Here is a 16,077-nt window from a genome sequence, read left to right on the forward strand (position 1 = left end):
TTGGGGAGAAAACCCGCCAACCGACTCGCCGTTTTCGGGTTCTGGAGGCGAAGACCCGCTGCCGACCGTCACCAACGTCGAGTCGGCCAGTTCTCGGGCCGGATCGGACGGATTGGGCGGGTGGGTCAGGTCTCGGTTTCTATTGGACACCCCTAGTTGAACCTACCCACTATTATCAAGAAGTTACTGACCCTAAATGGTAGGATGCAATGGCTGCTGAAATAGCAACTCTAAAGGCCAATAACACCTGGACCTTGGCTACCCTACCTGCTGGCAAGAAGCCTATAGGATGTAAATGGGTTTACAAGGTCAAATACAATTCTGATGGCTTTGTGGAAAGGTATAAGGCACGGCTTGTTGCCAAGGGTTTTACTGAGAAAGAGGGTGTTGATTACATTGAAACATTCTCACCAGTAGCCAAGATGGTTTCTGTTAAATGTCTATTGGCAGTGGCTGCAGTCAAGGGATGGTTTCTTGCTCAACTTGATGTCAACAATACTTTTCTCCATGGGAATTTTATTAAGGAGGCTTATATGGCTATTCCACCAGGGTTTCATAGCCAAGGGGAGCAGGTTTGTAGGTTAAATAAGTCTCTTTATGGACTTAAGCAAGCCTCTAGGCAGTGGTTTGCTAAGTTCTCTACAACCTTAATTCAAGACTTGGGTTTTACTCAATCTAAGGCTAATTATTCTCTGTTTACTAGGCAGAAGGATAAATCTTTCTTACTCATATTGGTTTATGTGGATGATGTGTTAGTAGTTAGTGACAACAAAGATGAAATAGCAAAATTCAAGTTATTACAAGAACAAAGGTTCAAATTGAAGGATTTAGGAGACTCGAAATATTTTCTTGGACTTGAAGTTGCTAGATCAGACCAAGGTATAGCTTTATGTCAGAGGAAATATGTTCTTGAGCTGCTGAATGATGCAGGATATCTAGGGTGTAAGCCAGCAAAGACACTAATGGAGCAAAATCTTAAGTTGAGTAAGTATGAGGGAGAGGAACTTAAGGATCCTAGTTTGTATAGAAGGATGATTGGCAGATTGTTGTATCTGACTATTACCAGGCCAGACATTACTTATGCAGTTCATAGGTTGAGTCAATACATGACTAAGCCTAGAAAGCCTCATTTGGATGCTGTGTACAGGGTCTTACAAAATCTGAAAAATGAACCAGGGAAAGGCATTTTGTTTTCTTCAAAATCAAAACTACATGTGAAGGGATTTGCAGATTCTGATTGGGTTGCGTGTCTTAACACAAGAAGCTCAATGACTAGCTATAGCATATTCATTGGTGATTCATTAGTTTCATGGAAATCAAAGAAGCAATGCACATTCTCAAGATCTTCAATAGAGGCAGAGTATAGGGCCATGGTTGTGGCTACATGTGAGATAGTCTGGTTGTTGTATTTTCTAAGAGATATTGGAGTTCAACACAATAAAGAGGCTTTATTGTTTTGTGACAGTCAGGCTGCATTGCACATTGGATCAAATCCAGTGTTCCATGAAAGGACTAAGCATATAGAGATTAATTGTCATGTAGTGATGGACAAGGTGCTTGAAAAGGTTATCAAGTTGATCCATGTTAGAACACATTGTCAATTAGCTGATTTACTGACCAAGGCACTCAATTTCAATCAATTTTCAAGTTTGATTTGCAAAATGGGGATGATTAATATTCATTTTGTAGTTTCCCTTGAGGGGGAGTATTAGAATGTAAAGCATGGTGAGCATGAGAAGCATAAAGGCTTGACAGAATCAACAACAAGGCAAAACTACAGAATTGAAGAAAGAAAAGACAAGCAAGAGTTAAATGACAAGTAGCTTAAGATGTTAAAGTTGTAGGTAGTTTTAGTGTGTATTTATCAGTTCCAAAAGTTAGTTAAGACACGTGAGAATGGTAGTTACTATGTGGATTCACACGTGTAGAGTTGTTAGTTAGTTCTTAAGCTACTCTGATTGTATATAATGTGTACATTTTTCTTTTGGTTAAATATACAATTGAGGAAGTTCTTTTCCCTGTTTTCTGATATGTCTCTCCCTCTCTAACACACAAACACAAACATAAACACAGGAAAATTTTGAAGGGAGCAATGCATGGAAAGTCATTTTTATAGCCAAATTACCGTATGATTTCAGACACCAAAATTGATGAGTTGGCCAAAACTTAATACAATAATTACCAGACAAAATTGCTGCTTGGCCAATCTTTGTTATTTAACGTTAGCAACTAATATTTTTTGTGAGATTTTAAATGAGAGGTAAAGGAGAGACAGGATTCGAGCATAGCATTACATGCTCTAATACCTAGATAAATTATAAATATATTATCCTAAAAATTTTAGTTGTTAAGAAATGAGTTTACAAGAAAAGAAGTTGTTAGGAAATAATGAATTTAGTTATATTTCTAACAGAGTTGAAGCCCGACATGTCTTGTGGATACTAATACCTTGATAATTCTACTAATAAGAGTTCTTTCATGTTAGACCAATGATATACTCTTAAGAGTTTAAATTTAATTGGGATGTGATGTAAAACCCTTGGTTTACACACTTCAATAACAACATATATATCGCACTAAGTTTTCACAAACTCATGAATAGAGTCTACCGCACATAATAAATGAATCATCAACTTATTTCAAAAAATCAAACCCATCATCCTTAATATCAAGCCTACCATTGGAGGCACTACCATAATCTGGAAAAAGATGCCTTCAGCCATCAAAGACACTGCCTAACAAAATGTAATTAAGGAAAGTAACTAATTATAATAGAATGATTTGTTTGATTTTTTGAAATACAAAGGATTTATTGTGTGTGGTAAACCCTATTCACGAGTTTGTGAAAATTTAACGTAGCATACTATTATTGAAGGGTGTAAATCAAGAGTTTTATACTACATTCTTGTCAAACTTGAATTCACATTCTAAAATAATTTTAAGTGCCAAGAAGTTGAAATTATGGTTTCAATTATTCTTTTGCTTCACTTTTAAATCTTATATATATATATATATATATATATATATATATATATTAAAATGTTACTATATATGTATCATACACTTTGTATTTTTGAAAGGGCCTCGAGGAAATTGGTAATTGTTAGGAACCTAAGAATTGTAGGAAAATTGACTTAATTCGAGGTATAGTCACCGTTTATAGAGAAATATTAAGAGAGAGAAAATGCACTAAGCAATCAATTGATTTATTCTTCCATATGAATAGAAATGTTATTACAAGTATTTATAGAACCATAAAACTATTCTATTGACTCACATGGTCTTATCCTAATGGTTTTGTTATTCTCTATGTGCATTAATAATTCCAACATGTGTTAAATGTGATTAACATGCTTGGAATTGTAACTAACTAACCAACTAACTAATTAACTAAATGTAACTTACAGCGATTGATTTTTAATAGCCTAATCGATTATTAAGTATTTAGGGTGAAATGAAACAATTTTTATACATATAAGGCGAATTCAGATATTCAAAAAAAAAAAAAAATCAATTTATACATGTGTGAAATTCTTATATATAATTAACATTGAAAAATTTATATAAATTTTTTTATTATCAAAATATGGCCAGAAGGGTCTTAATCTAGTTGAAGGAATGTGAAAATAAATTGAAATTTTAAATTATATAAATGGGTGATTAATTTATTGGAGATAATGATATAATTTAAATTAAAGTGCAAATTTTAATTTTAAATTTTCAAAGAAATATTATAAAATAATTAATGAATAATTGATATATGCATATGCTTGTTTATTTCTTATACAAAGCTATAATTGTAATTAGAGTTTAAATTGTGAAATATCTTTTATTTTCTAATACCGTTTTCTTTCTATTTATTTTTATTTTATAATTCAGCAATTGGGAGAAGGAAGATTTGAACCTTAAATGTCTTTTTTGAAAACACTAAGAGCTAAGAGCTATAAACTAGGTGAATTACAAAATTTTTGGCATAACAATATAAAACAAAGAAAAATAACACTCATTTTCTATATTTTCTTTAATTCTATCTATCCGACCAAACACCTATCATAGAAAATATTAATATTTTTTTCCTTTATCTTACTTTTTAATAATTTCTATATTTTGTTTCCTCTTACTTTAATATCATCTTACCATCCTACTTTAATATCATCTTACCAAATAGAGCCTAAAATTTCTTTTATTGGAATCTTTACACCAGAAAAATCTCCAAAAGACCAAAAAAAATCCTCATAGGTAAATACAATTTAATTTAATGAACATATTATTTTTTCATGAATTTTTTTGTACTGAAATACTCTTAGAACTTCACATAATAATGGGGTTTTTTTTTTTGGTGGGGGGGGGGGGGGATGTTGTCTTATTGGTTCAAAAACATCAGACACCATGCATGTTGAATCTCATAAAATAGAAACGACTTTGCGTTGTGTGTAACTTCATAAAATTTACACCATTTTTACACTGATTCAAAAACTATGCTTTATTTTAAAGTTGGGATCAGATTGGTTAAGATTAGAGTGCCCGTTTGTCGTAACCAGGCTTTGGGGAGGACATCCATCTCGCATTTTTATATTGCAAGAGCCAACCGCTCATCACATCCCGTTAACTGCCTGAAGGATCATGGTTTGCACATTGGTTCAATTTTCTTCCTTAAAGAAGCGACTTCCACACATTCCAATATTAGCTTTCGATGTGGGATTAGATTACCTTACAAATTCCTCTCTTTTAGTCCCTCTAAAACGAGAAAGTATATGTTGTTTCTAAAACTCCAACTCAGCATCCATATGGTGTTTCTAGTTCCAATAAGAAATTGACACATGTATTAAAAAAATTACAAATCAACAACTCAGTTAACTTAAAATAAAAAAATAAAAAAACAAACATGCCCCTAAAAATTTCAAAGTCGCCATTAAAACAACAACAGGCATTTTCCCTTTTTTTGAAAATCAAAATTTTCTCTTCATATCTGCTTTCTCTCGCACCGCTCCCTCTCCTCCAAATCTCCATAGCCACTGCCTAGCATCGTTGCCGGAGCTTCGCCGTCGGACATAATCAATTCCAAAAAGATCAGCCTTTATCTGGTCAGAAAACCCCAAAATCATCTCTTTTTCTAGTTGCTTCCAACCCCCAAAGCCGGAAGCTTTCTTGCCGCTTCCAACATCTGATATCGCAAGAAAGGTTTTTTTTTTTTTTTTTTTTTTTTTTTTTTTTTTTTTTTTTTTGTCCATTTATTTTTTGTATTTTTCACATCTTATTTGTTTTTTTTTTTCTTACCGAAAATAAAAGGGTCTATCTTTTTATGATGTTGGATTTGGCACCATAATATGTCTTATTTTTATAATCAAATCTTACCTGAAATGGTTTTATTCTATTATGGAATGAGAACACCTAATGTTGCAAGATTTGTATGATAATGAATTTGGCTTTGTAGGTCTGTTATGGGGTGAGATTTGGGTGTTTTTGTTTAGGGAAGAGACAAGTCTGATGGGAATTTGGGGTTGGGGTTTGGAATTATGAGTTTGGGGTTTATTTGCTATCATTGTTTTAATTTGTATCCTAGATTATTATCAATGTCTATAACTGTACATGGGATTGGGCTGCCTAGATTAATTTTGATGGTTCCTTGTATCTAATTTATGATACTATTCATGTTGTGAGTTTGGGGTTTAGTAGCTATTATTCTTTATTTTAGTTTGTATCCTATTTTATTATCAATGTCTATAAACTTTACATGGGATTGGGCTACCTAGATTAATATTGATGGTTCCTTGTAGCTAAAGTACGATACTACTCATGTTGGTCGCCAAGTTGAAGTAAGATTATATATTGCTAATAGTGTACTTTGTTACTTGAATATAGGTTCTACTGCTGTTATGTTTAGTAGATATTATATTTCTGTTGATATAATTACATAGCCTACCCCATTGTTAAATAATTATTAAAGAAACTAATACAGAATATTTTGTTTCTTGCTTCCTTAATTAATTCTAAGTAACAGCCACCAATTATATTTATATTAATTCGTATACAAAGAACTGTTTTACTAGACGACACAACAGATAGCTACACTATAGTGATTGGATTACATAAGAACTCTTAAACATTATCAGTTTGTAGTGATTGGATAACATAAGAATCTTAAACATTATTATCTGATCCCTTGACTTTAGCTGGAGATACGTTAGCTAAAGTTAATGTTGTCTCAATAGTTATTTGAGTTCAATTTCTTAAGTTCCATTGGCTATAGTGTGTTACCTACTGGTTTGTTGGTTGTAGGAAGAGAAAGTTCCAAGCTTCACCAAGAAGAGAGTTGGGAGGTCTGAATGGAGGAGGGCATTCTTTGTTGGTTTGAACAGAGTTATATGTCGACTACAAGAACACATGCAAAAGATTGATAAAGATAGAGTTGATCAAGATGAGTTAATTGTACACCACAAGGAGGAAAAAAGGTTGAGGATTGCATTTTTGTTATAGTGGGTTGCATTTGTAATTATTGTGAATCTTTTGATATGGTGCAATGGGGTTAGAGTGGAGCACAAAAAGATTTTGCCAAAAGTTTAGCTAGTTTGGATCAAATTTACATTTTAATATTATTGTTATGATTTGTAATGTACTTTGTCACCCATTTGATGGATTGTCTGTTTTGAAAGATTAAAATAAATAAATAAGCATGGCACTTTGTTCATGAAATCTCAAATTGTATATTTTTGGTGCAATTCTAACATTGATTTATACAAGTGTTCCAACTCCTGAGACAACGGCAACATTTTCATCATAACCTGATATAGCAGAAGCAAAGTTGGCTCCTCCAATGATTAAAGGTTATATGTGTAATTGAAAAGCCATTAACTTGAACCATATATTTTACATTGTACTCAGTCATCATTCATGATTTCTATGCAAACATTCTATCATTAATGCATCACATTGCCATCAAGGTCTATTACAAACTAATCAGCTCATAACTAGCAATTTTCCAAGTAGTTTTGTACTAAGTTACAATGTAACTATAGCAAAGATGCTTATTCCAGGAAGTGAGTTTCCACACATCTGATAACAATTCCATGAACAAAAAAACCTGCATAATTTCATTCCACAATATCACCTCCCATGTTTTGGTGTTACCATTAATACATTTACCAAATTATCTAAGGTTTCACATCCATGTTAATTAATGGTGGTGCAAAAGTTAAACAAATGTTATACACTAGGTTCTTTTTTTGCATTCTTAGAAAAGACACAATTAGTCGTATCCAAAAATAGACTATAAAGTTTGTCTATGTCATGCTTCTTTGATCATGGTGTGCTTGGTGGAGCTGTCGTGCTTCTGAAAGTCTTCTTGTCAATAGGCTCACTAACAAGTCCACATTTCGGTGGCCTTCTCTTCCCTTTGTGATGGGCCACATTTCCATGCTTGTCACCAACAAAAAATGCCCTCCCCTGCTTAGACCTCCCAGCCATCTTCCTTGTGAAGCTTGGAACTTTCTTTCCCTACAACAAACAAACTAACAGTACTTCATATCCACAATTAATCTACCTAACGTAAACATTTACACAAATATGAAACTAAACAACACAAAATCCAAAACACGCAAGTCCCAAAATATGAAACCTAAACCGCAGATTACTTATAGTTACTGTCAGGTTTCCTTCTTTCTGTGGAACATGTCACATGGTGGCTGATTTGTCTTCAATCAGTGGGTTTAGGTGATTTAATTGTGACTATCGATGATGGCTTATTGGGTTAGCCACAAAGTCATAAAAAAGAAGACAATGCATAACTATCCTTCACCTTGAATAACCATATCATGCACATATAGAAAATAATATATAAGAATAAAATGTACTATTGCATAAAAACTTTCATCATTTGCATATAATTAGTCTTTAACTAGAAGCTACTCAAGCATACACAAAATCTATCATGTTTGAGTAACTTCATTAGTTACAAAAGTTTTCCAAATTGACAGCTATAATTAATGTTTGGCTATACAATCACTTATCCAAATTTTCAGCTATGCTAACTAAAAAATTTTCAAGTAAAAAGTACTATCCAAGATGTTCTTCCACTGTGCAATAGAACAAAATTACACATCCATCTCTGCACCATGAAAAAAAAAATTATATCAACAAAAATGTAATGTATACTAAACATAACAGTAGAACCTATATTCAAGTAACAAAGTACATGGCTAGCACTATATGATCTTAGTTCGGCTTGGCGACCAACATGAGTAGTATCGTACATTAGCTATAGGGAACCATCAATATTAATCTAGGCAGCCCAATCCCATGTAAAGTTTATAGACATTGATAAAAAATAGGATACAAACTAAAACAAGGAATAATAGCTATTAAACCCCAAACTCACAACATGAATAGCATCATAAATTAGCTACAAGGAACCATCAAAATTAATCTAGTTCGGCTTGGCAACCAACATGAGTAGTATCGTACATTAGCTACAGGGAACCATCAATATTAATCTAGGCAGCCCAATCCCATGTAAAGTTTATAGACATTGATAATAAATAGTATACAAACTAAAACAACGAATAATAGCTATTAAACCCCAAACTCACAACATGAATAACATCATAAATTAGCTACAAGGAACCATCAAAATTAATCTAGGCAGTCCAATCCCATGTAAAGTTTATAGACATTGATAATAAGATAATAATACAAATTAAAACAATGATAGCAAATAAACCCCAAACTCACAATTCCAAACTCCAACTCTAAGTCCCCATTAGATCCGTCTCTTCCCTAAATAAAAACAACCAAATCTCAACCCTATAACAGACCTGCAAAGCAAAATCCATCATCATACAAATCTTGCAACATCAGATGTTCTCATCCCATAACAGAATAAAACCATTTCAGGTAAGATTTGGTTATAAAAATAAGAAAGATTATGTTGCCAAATCCAACATCATAAAAAGATAGACCCATTTTCAGTAAGGAAAAAAAAAAAATACAAATAAGATGTAAAAAATACAAATAAATAAATAGAAAAAGAGAAGAAAACTTTTTTGTGATATCAGATGTTGGAAATGGCAAGAAATCTTCTGGCTTTGGGGTTGGAAGCAACAAGAATGAGAGATAATTTTGAGGTTTTCTTACCAGACAAAGGCCGATCTTTTCAGAATTGGTTATGTTCGGCAGCTCCGGCGATGATGCTAGGCAGTGGCTATGGAGGTTTGGAGGAGAGAGCGGTGCGAGAGAAAACAGAGATGGAGGGAAGATTTTGATTTTCCAAAAAGGGAAAAATGCGTGTTGTTATTTTAATGGCGGGGCTTTGAAAATTTTTGGGCATTTTTGTCTCTTTGATTTTAATTTAACTAAGCTGCTGATGTGTAATTTTTAATACATATGTCAATTTTCATTGGACCTAAAAACACCACACGGATGCTGAGTTGGAGTTTCAAAAACAGAATATACTTTCTCCTCTAAAACAGCCCCATCAAATGAATCAATCCATCATCCTCATCCAGATTGTGAGCTCAAGACTAGTTCTGATGTGTAACGAAAATTTGCTAAGTTATCTTCTGTCCATGCGCGTCGTCCAAAGGATTGACGAGGTAAGGCATTGGTTACTCATCCGTCTGTCCTCAAGGTAGACGGGACAGACGAGCTTACTGACCTCCGTCCGTCCTTAAGGACGGACGGGCTTCTTAGCACTCGTCCGTCTGACAAGGACGGACGAGCTCGCTACCATTCCTCGTCTGTAAAAGACAAGAGGGAGGATTACTACGTCTCCGCCGGGTGGAAGAACGAACCGTCGCCAGCCAAGCCCAACCGTTGTGAAATACAAACTTCTACATCAGTTACGGAAGTTAATTTCCAAGCTTGTTGGATTCCCCAACTGTAGGAGCGGTTACTAAACAAGTAACCGCTTCCTGTATACTATATAAGCACACGTCAATGAAAGAGTAAGGCATTCTGTTCTTGAGAAACTAAGTTTACATTTCTTCAGTCAGAGACTAACTTCACCATCGGAGGGTTCTTGGCCGGCTACCACCGGTCTCCTCTGAGTTTTTACTTGTTTTCTCAGGATTCAATCGCAAGTTTACCAAGGCCCGGCATTTTCAGTCCACTGATATCCCAGAGTTCATCAGTTGGCGCCGTCTGTGGGAAAGAATAACGTTTGATTTCCATTGTTGGATTCTGCGATTTCTTTCTTGGACATATGGGCTGAAATGGTCCGGACAAGGTCAAGGGCTACCAGCCCAGGCCTTCAAGAAAGTAGAGGCGACCGTCAATCGGTGCCTACCGTACAACCGCCTTCTGTCCAACACGTGCAATCCATGGCTGCTACTATGGCAGAATTGACCCGCCAGAACCAGGAGTTGGTTAGAGAACTTAACATGAGGAGGCAGCATCGGGATGTGAACGTTGGAAGACAGGTCCAGAGCCAAGATGAGAGGAATGCCGAGTTTGAGAGCCAGTCAAGGGGTACCCCTTCAAGAAGGGTGCCTCACTTGGAGAGGGAGATGGACCAAATGAGAAGAACTATGGATGAAATGAAGGAAAATATGAAGAGGACCAACCCCGTAGAGGACTTGGTTCACAGGACTGACTCCCCATTTGTGCCTCCCATCAATGCTCACCCTTTGCCACCGAAGTTCAAGATGCCTTCCTTAGATTCGTACGATGGGACGCGAGATCCATTTGACCACATTGCCACCTTCAAAACTACTATGCATCTTCAAGGGGTTCCGGATGAAATAATGTGCAGAGCTTTCCCTACTACCCTTAAAGGACCCGCACGAGTGTGGTTCAGCAAAATACCTCCCAGCACGGTAACGTCCTTCGAAGAATTAAGTAAGTTGTTTGTTAACAACTTCATCGGAGGACAGAGGCACAAGCGTTCCTCGTCCAGTTTGCTGACCATAGAACAAGGGGAGAATGAAAGTTTGCGGTCGTTCATTACGCGGTTCAATAGGGAAGCTTTAGCAGTGGACGAGATGGATGACAAGCTGCTCCTGGCGGCTTTCCACAATGGGGTTCACTCTGATTTGTTCATCCACAAGCTATATGAGCAAGAGCCTCAGACCATGGCCGAACTCGTCCACTCAGCCCAGAATTTTATGAATGCGGAGGATGCTATCATAGCCAAGAAGAGGAAGAGAATTGAGAAAATGGATGCTAACCCCACTCGTCACTCAGAGCAGGGTCCTCGTCTCAAGAAAGGACGAACGGAAGACAAAAAGGATCGTGACAGAAAGGCAGGCCCCTCAGCACGAAGTCAGCAGTATACGCCATTGAACATGCCACTTGATCAAGTCCTAATGCAAATCAAGGATGATCCTTCCTTGAAGTGGCCAGAAAAAATGAAGGGAGATCCGAATAAGCGCAATAGAAACAAGTATTGTCGCTTCCATAGAGACCATGGGCATGATACGGACGAATGTTTTGATCTAAAGCAGCAGATTGAGAATCTTATAAGGCAGGGGAAGCTAAGAAGTTTCCTAGGACGAGACCATAAGGACGACAAACTCAAGGGAAAAGCTGAAGAGTCGTCACGGCCACCTCTCGGAGAAATCAGGGTTATCGTCGGAGGGAGCTCAACAGTTCAGTCGTCCAGGTCCAGGAAAACATACCTGAAGGTGGTGTAGAGCGTCCAACTCTCTGGACGACCACCTAGGGATATGGACGAACAGGCAATCACATTCACCGAAGAAGAAGCTGAAAGAATCCACCATCCTCATGACGATGCTATTGTCATAACCTTGCTCATCGCTGACTACACAACCAGAAGGGTACTCGTTGATAATGGAAGTTCGGCAGATATCCTGTATCTTCCAGCTTTTCAGCAGATGAAGTTAGGACGAGACCGTCTTCGTCCGGTGAATTCTCCGTTAGTAGGTTTTGGTGGGATGAGGGTGCAGCCCGTGGGTACTGTTACATTACCAGTGGTAGTAGGGGCATATCCACAACAAGTCACCAAGGACGTAAGTTTCCTGGTAGTAGACTGTTCGTCCTCTTATAATGCCATAATTGGGAGGCCAACTTTGAATAGTTGGAGAGCAGTTACGTCCACCTACCACCTATCAGTCAAGTTCCCAACAGACTATGGAGTAGGACAAGTGCAAGGAGATCAACTGGCAGCGAGAGAGTGTTACTTGGCTATGTTGGCCACGGACGAGCAAGTGCAGACAATGACTATTGAAGAGAAAAGGGTCGTGGTAGAACCTATTGAAGTGCTGGAAGATGTTCCCTTAGACGAAAGGAACCATGAGAGATGTACCAGGGTGGGGGCAGATCTAGAAAGAGGAGTTAAAGAAAACCTTGTCCAGTTTTTGAGGAAGAACGTAGATGTGTTCGCATGGAGTCATGAGGATATGCCTGGAATAGATCCTAATGTCATCACCCATCGCCTGAACGTATGTCCATCCTCGAAGCCAATACGACAAAAGAAAAGGGTGTTTGCTCCTGAGAGAGAAAATGCTATTAAAGACGAGGTTCAAAAATTGATGGCAGCAAAGTTTATCCGAGAGGTGTATTATCCGGATTGGTTGGCCAACGTAGTAATGGTCAAAAAGGCGAACGGCAAGTGGAGGATGTGTGTGGATTTTACTGATCTGAATAAAGCTTGCCCCAAAGATAGCTATCCATTACCACGAATCGATCAGCTGGTGGACTCCACCGCGGGCCATAAACTGCTTAGTTTTATGGACGCTTTCTCAGGATACAACCAGATACGGATGGACAAGGTTGACCAGGAGAAAACCTCATTTGTTACTAGTCAGGGCTTGTTCTGTTATGAAGTAATGCCCTTCGGATTGAAGAACGCGGGAGCAACGTATCAGCGACTGGTCAATCACATGTTCCGTCCTCAGATTGGGCGAAATGTCGAAGTGTATGTGGATGACATGTTAGTGAAAAGTCTGGAAGAGGGTAAGCATTTAGACGACTTGCAAGAAACCTTCAACACACTCAGGCGATACAGTATGAAGTTGAACCCCAGTAAATGTGCTTTCGGAGTGGCTTCGGGAAAATTTCTTGGATTCATGGTCTCACACAGGGGGATCGAGGCCAATCCAGAAAAGATCAAGGCAATCCTAGAAATGAAGCCTCCGCAGAATATTAAAGAAGTTCAATCTCTCACCGGGCGAGTTGCCGCCCTCAACAGGTTTGTCTCTAAAGCTACTGACAAGTGTTTACCATTTTTCAAGGTTCTAAAGAAAGCTTTCGAATGGACGGACGAGTGCCAAGGAGCCTTCCAAGATTTGAAGACGTATCTTGTCATGCCCCCACTGCTAAGTCCGTCCGTGGTAGGAGAGGAACTGTTTTTGTACCTGGCGGTGACCACGCATGCTGTGAGCTCAGCGCTGATAAGAGAGGAAGCAAAAGTGCAAAAGCCAGTGTATTACACCAGTAGGGCACTGCGGGGGGCGGAAGGATGATATCCGCCAATAGAAAAGCTGGCCTTCGCGCTCATCACGGCTTCCAGGAAGTTAAGACACTACTTCCAAGCCCATGTAATCAATGTTATGACAGATCACCCACTTAAGAAAGCTATGAACAAGTTGGAAGCTGCAGGACGTCTGATCCAATGGGCGGTCGAACTTAGCGAGTTTGATATCCGATACCAACCAAGACATGCTATTAAGGCTCAGAGCCTGGCAGACTTTATTGTGGAGTTCACTCCAAGATGCAACGATGAAGTGCAGGAGGATAAAAATTGGGTGGTCCATGTAGATGGCTCGTCCATACAGCGTGCAGGAGGAATAGGGGTGGTTTTGCAATCCCCTGAAGGAGACAAGTTGAAGCATAGAGTCCGTCTGCAATATCGACCAACTAACAATGAGGTGGAGTATGAAGCTCTGCTTAAAGGGCTAGAATTGGCTAAGTCTGTAGAAGCGGAGTCGGTCCTCGTCCTGGGAGACTCTTCGCTGGTAATGGGCCAAATAAATGGGACATATGAGGCGAAAGAAGAACGAATGAAAAAGTACTTGGTGAGGGTATTACAGCTTGTGGAAAAATTCAGGAAAGCTAACTTCATTCAAATCCCGAGGGAAGAGAATGCAGAAGCAGACACATTGGCGAAGGAAGCCTCAGCAACTGGAACGACCGAAGAGTATGATGAAATTCAGTATGTCCCGAGTGTAGATCTCCCGGAAGTACAGCAAATAGGGAATGAAGAAAATTGGATGGCCCCAATCGTCTCGTATCTGAAGGACGGGAGACTTCCGGAAGCAAGGGACGAAGCTAAAAAACTAAGGATAAAAGCAGCAAGATATGTCCTCATGGACGAAGTTCTCTATAGGAGGGGCTTTTCTCAACCTTATCTTAGGTGTCTGGCCCTAGAAGAGGCGAACTATGTGCTGAGGGAAGTTCATGAAGGAGCCTGTGGAAACCATTCAGGAGCCAGGTCGCTTATCCAAAAAGTCGTCCGTGCAGGGTACTATTGGCCAACTGTTCAAGTGGATGCAAAAGCTTATGTCAAGGCATGCGACAAGTGCCAACGATTCAGTAATGTCCCCAGACAACCATCAGAATACCTCACCCCAATGATGGCCCCGTGGCCCTTTGCTCAATGGGGCCTAGATATCCTGGGTCCATTTCCACTTGGAACTAGACAGATGAAATTCTTGGTGGTAGGGATTGACTATTTCACTAAGTGGGTGGAGGCAGAACCATTGGCACACATTACACAGCAGAATGTAAAGAACTTCGTCTGGAAGAATATAGTGTGCAGGTTTGGAGTGCCCAGGGTACTAGTTTCCGATAACGGGCGACAGTTTGACAACACCCTTTTCAGGGACTTCTGTCTACACTTTGGAATCCAAAATCATTATTCCTCCCCCGCACATCCACAGGCAAACGGTCAGGCTGAGGTTACAAACCGATCCTTGCTGAAGATCATCAAGACTCGTCTTGAGGGGGCAAAGGGAGTATGGCCAGATGAGTTGCCCGGTGTCCTATGGGCATACAGGACGACAGTGAGGACCCCTACAGGGGAGACCCCTTTTAAACTAGCCTATGGAAGTGAAGCAGTTATACCTGCGGAAGTGCACATGGCTAACCATAGGGTGATGTCATATGAGGAGAAGGATAACGAAGAGCAACTCCGCTTGAACCTCGATCTTATAGACGAAGTAAGGACAGAAGCAGAGCACAGGGCAGCGAAGTACAAGAACCTCATGGCTAGGCAATATGATGCAAGGGTGAAACCAAGACGTTTCAAAATAGGAGATCTTGTCCTGAGGAAGGTCTCTTTAGCAACCAAGAACTCAGCTCATGGGAAATTGGGCCCCAATTGGGAAGGACCCTATAGAGTCATCAACTTCAAAAGACAAGGATCCTATTACCTGGAGGCCCTGGACGGGAGAAAGCTAGAACATCCTTGGAACGTGGAGCACCTGAGGAGGTACTACCAGTAGAAGCGGGCCGAAATGAGGTTCACTGTGGACGAGCTTGAAGCTTGCTACCCTATTTATATTCTACTTATGTTTTATGCTGTGTTTGATACTATCACTTTGTTATTTGTGTTGTGGTTATTTATCATGATTATGGACGAAGTTATGGAATGCTTACTAAATAAAAGGCATTAGCATGTATGTGCCTTATCTGTAAACGATATTTATGTAATGTACAAAATGTTGTGTGAATTTCAGATTTCCATGGCATTCTCGTTCGAAGCTAACCTACAGGGTGGCTAAGAACAAAATATTTTTTAATTGTCAATCAGACGAGTAAATTCTCTGGACACGGAGATGTAACGTCTAAAGCTTTCCTAAGGGAAAGGCAAGACACCTTCATTTTAATCAAAGAACAAGGTGGAACCTATAACGAGCCCAAGGCATATTCGTCCATAGGGGTAAAAAGCAAGATAAAGGCGTCCTCGTCCAGATATAAGGACGAGGAAGAACCCATAACTTGCCTAAACCCTGGACGAACTCATAATCCATAAGGGTAAGAAGCAAGGTGAAGGTGTCCTTGTCCGGATCTAAGGACGAGGAAAAACGCATAACTTGCCTAGGCCCTGGACACTCATATAAAGGACGAGGCAAAATGCACGTCCAGACCATGAATAGTAAAGTCCATAGACGAAACTTTTGAGAC

General features: G+C 38.8%; 2 protein-coding genes, 2 long non-coding RNA genes and 1 other non-coding gene across 5 annotated transcripts; 3 read left to right on the top strand and 2 right to left on the bottom strand.

Moving 5' to 3' along the window:
- Window positions 1-4,496: 4,496 nt before the first annotated feature.
- LOC126716218 (small nucleolar RNA Z279/snoR105/snoR108) lies at window positions 4,497-4,604 on the bottom strand. The gene has a single exon (XR_007652036.1). It is a non-coding gene; the product is annotated as a small nucleolar RNA Z279/snoR105/snoR108 (small nucleolar RNA).
- Window positions 4,605-4,914: 310 nt separating this feature from the next.
- LOC126706389 (uncharacterized) lies at window positions 4,915-6,693 on the top strand. Its single transcript, XR_007648583.1, has 2 exons — window positions 4,915-5,181; window positions 6,280-6,693. It is a non-coding gene; the product is annotated as an uncharacterized LOC126706389 (long non-coding RNA).
- A 1,164-nt stretch (window positions 6,694-7,857) lies between these two features.
- On the bottom strand, window positions 7,858-9,416 carry LOC126706394 (uncharacterized). Its single transcript, XR_007648585.1, has 2 exons — window positions 9,130-9,416; window positions 7,858-8,810 (listed from the first exon to the last, which is right to left on the bottom strand). It is a non-coding gene; the product is annotated as an uncharacterized LOC126706394 (long non-coding RNA).
- Window positions 9,417-10,205: 789 nt separating this feature from the next.
- On the top strand, window positions 10,206-11,624 carry LOC126697801 (uncharacterized). The gene has a single exon (XM_050394907.1). The coding sequence runs from the start codon at window positions 10,206-10,208 to the stop codon at window positions 11,622-11,624; it is 1,419 nt and encodes a 472-aa protein (XP_050250864.1).
- A 1,878-nt stretch (window positions 11,625-13,502) lies between these two features.
- LOC126697815 (uncharacterized) lies at window positions 13,503-15,395 on the top strand. The gene is made up of 2 exons (XM_050394926.1): window positions 13,503-14,710; window positions 14,948-15,395. Exons 1-2 carry the CDS (start codon window positions 13,503-13,505, stop codon window positions 15,393-15,395), a joined length of 1,656 nt encoding a protein of 551 aa, XP_050250883.1.
- The last annotated feature ends 682 nt before the right edge of the window (window positions 15,396-16,077 follow it).

Source organism: Quercus robur, chromosome 2 (genome assembly GCF_932294415.1).
Source record: "Quercus robur chromosome 2, dhQueRobu3.1, whole genome shotgun sequence".
NCBI classification, from domain to species: Eukaryota; Viridiplantae; Streptophyta; class Magnoliopsida; order Fagales; family Fagaceae; genus Quercus; species Quercus robur.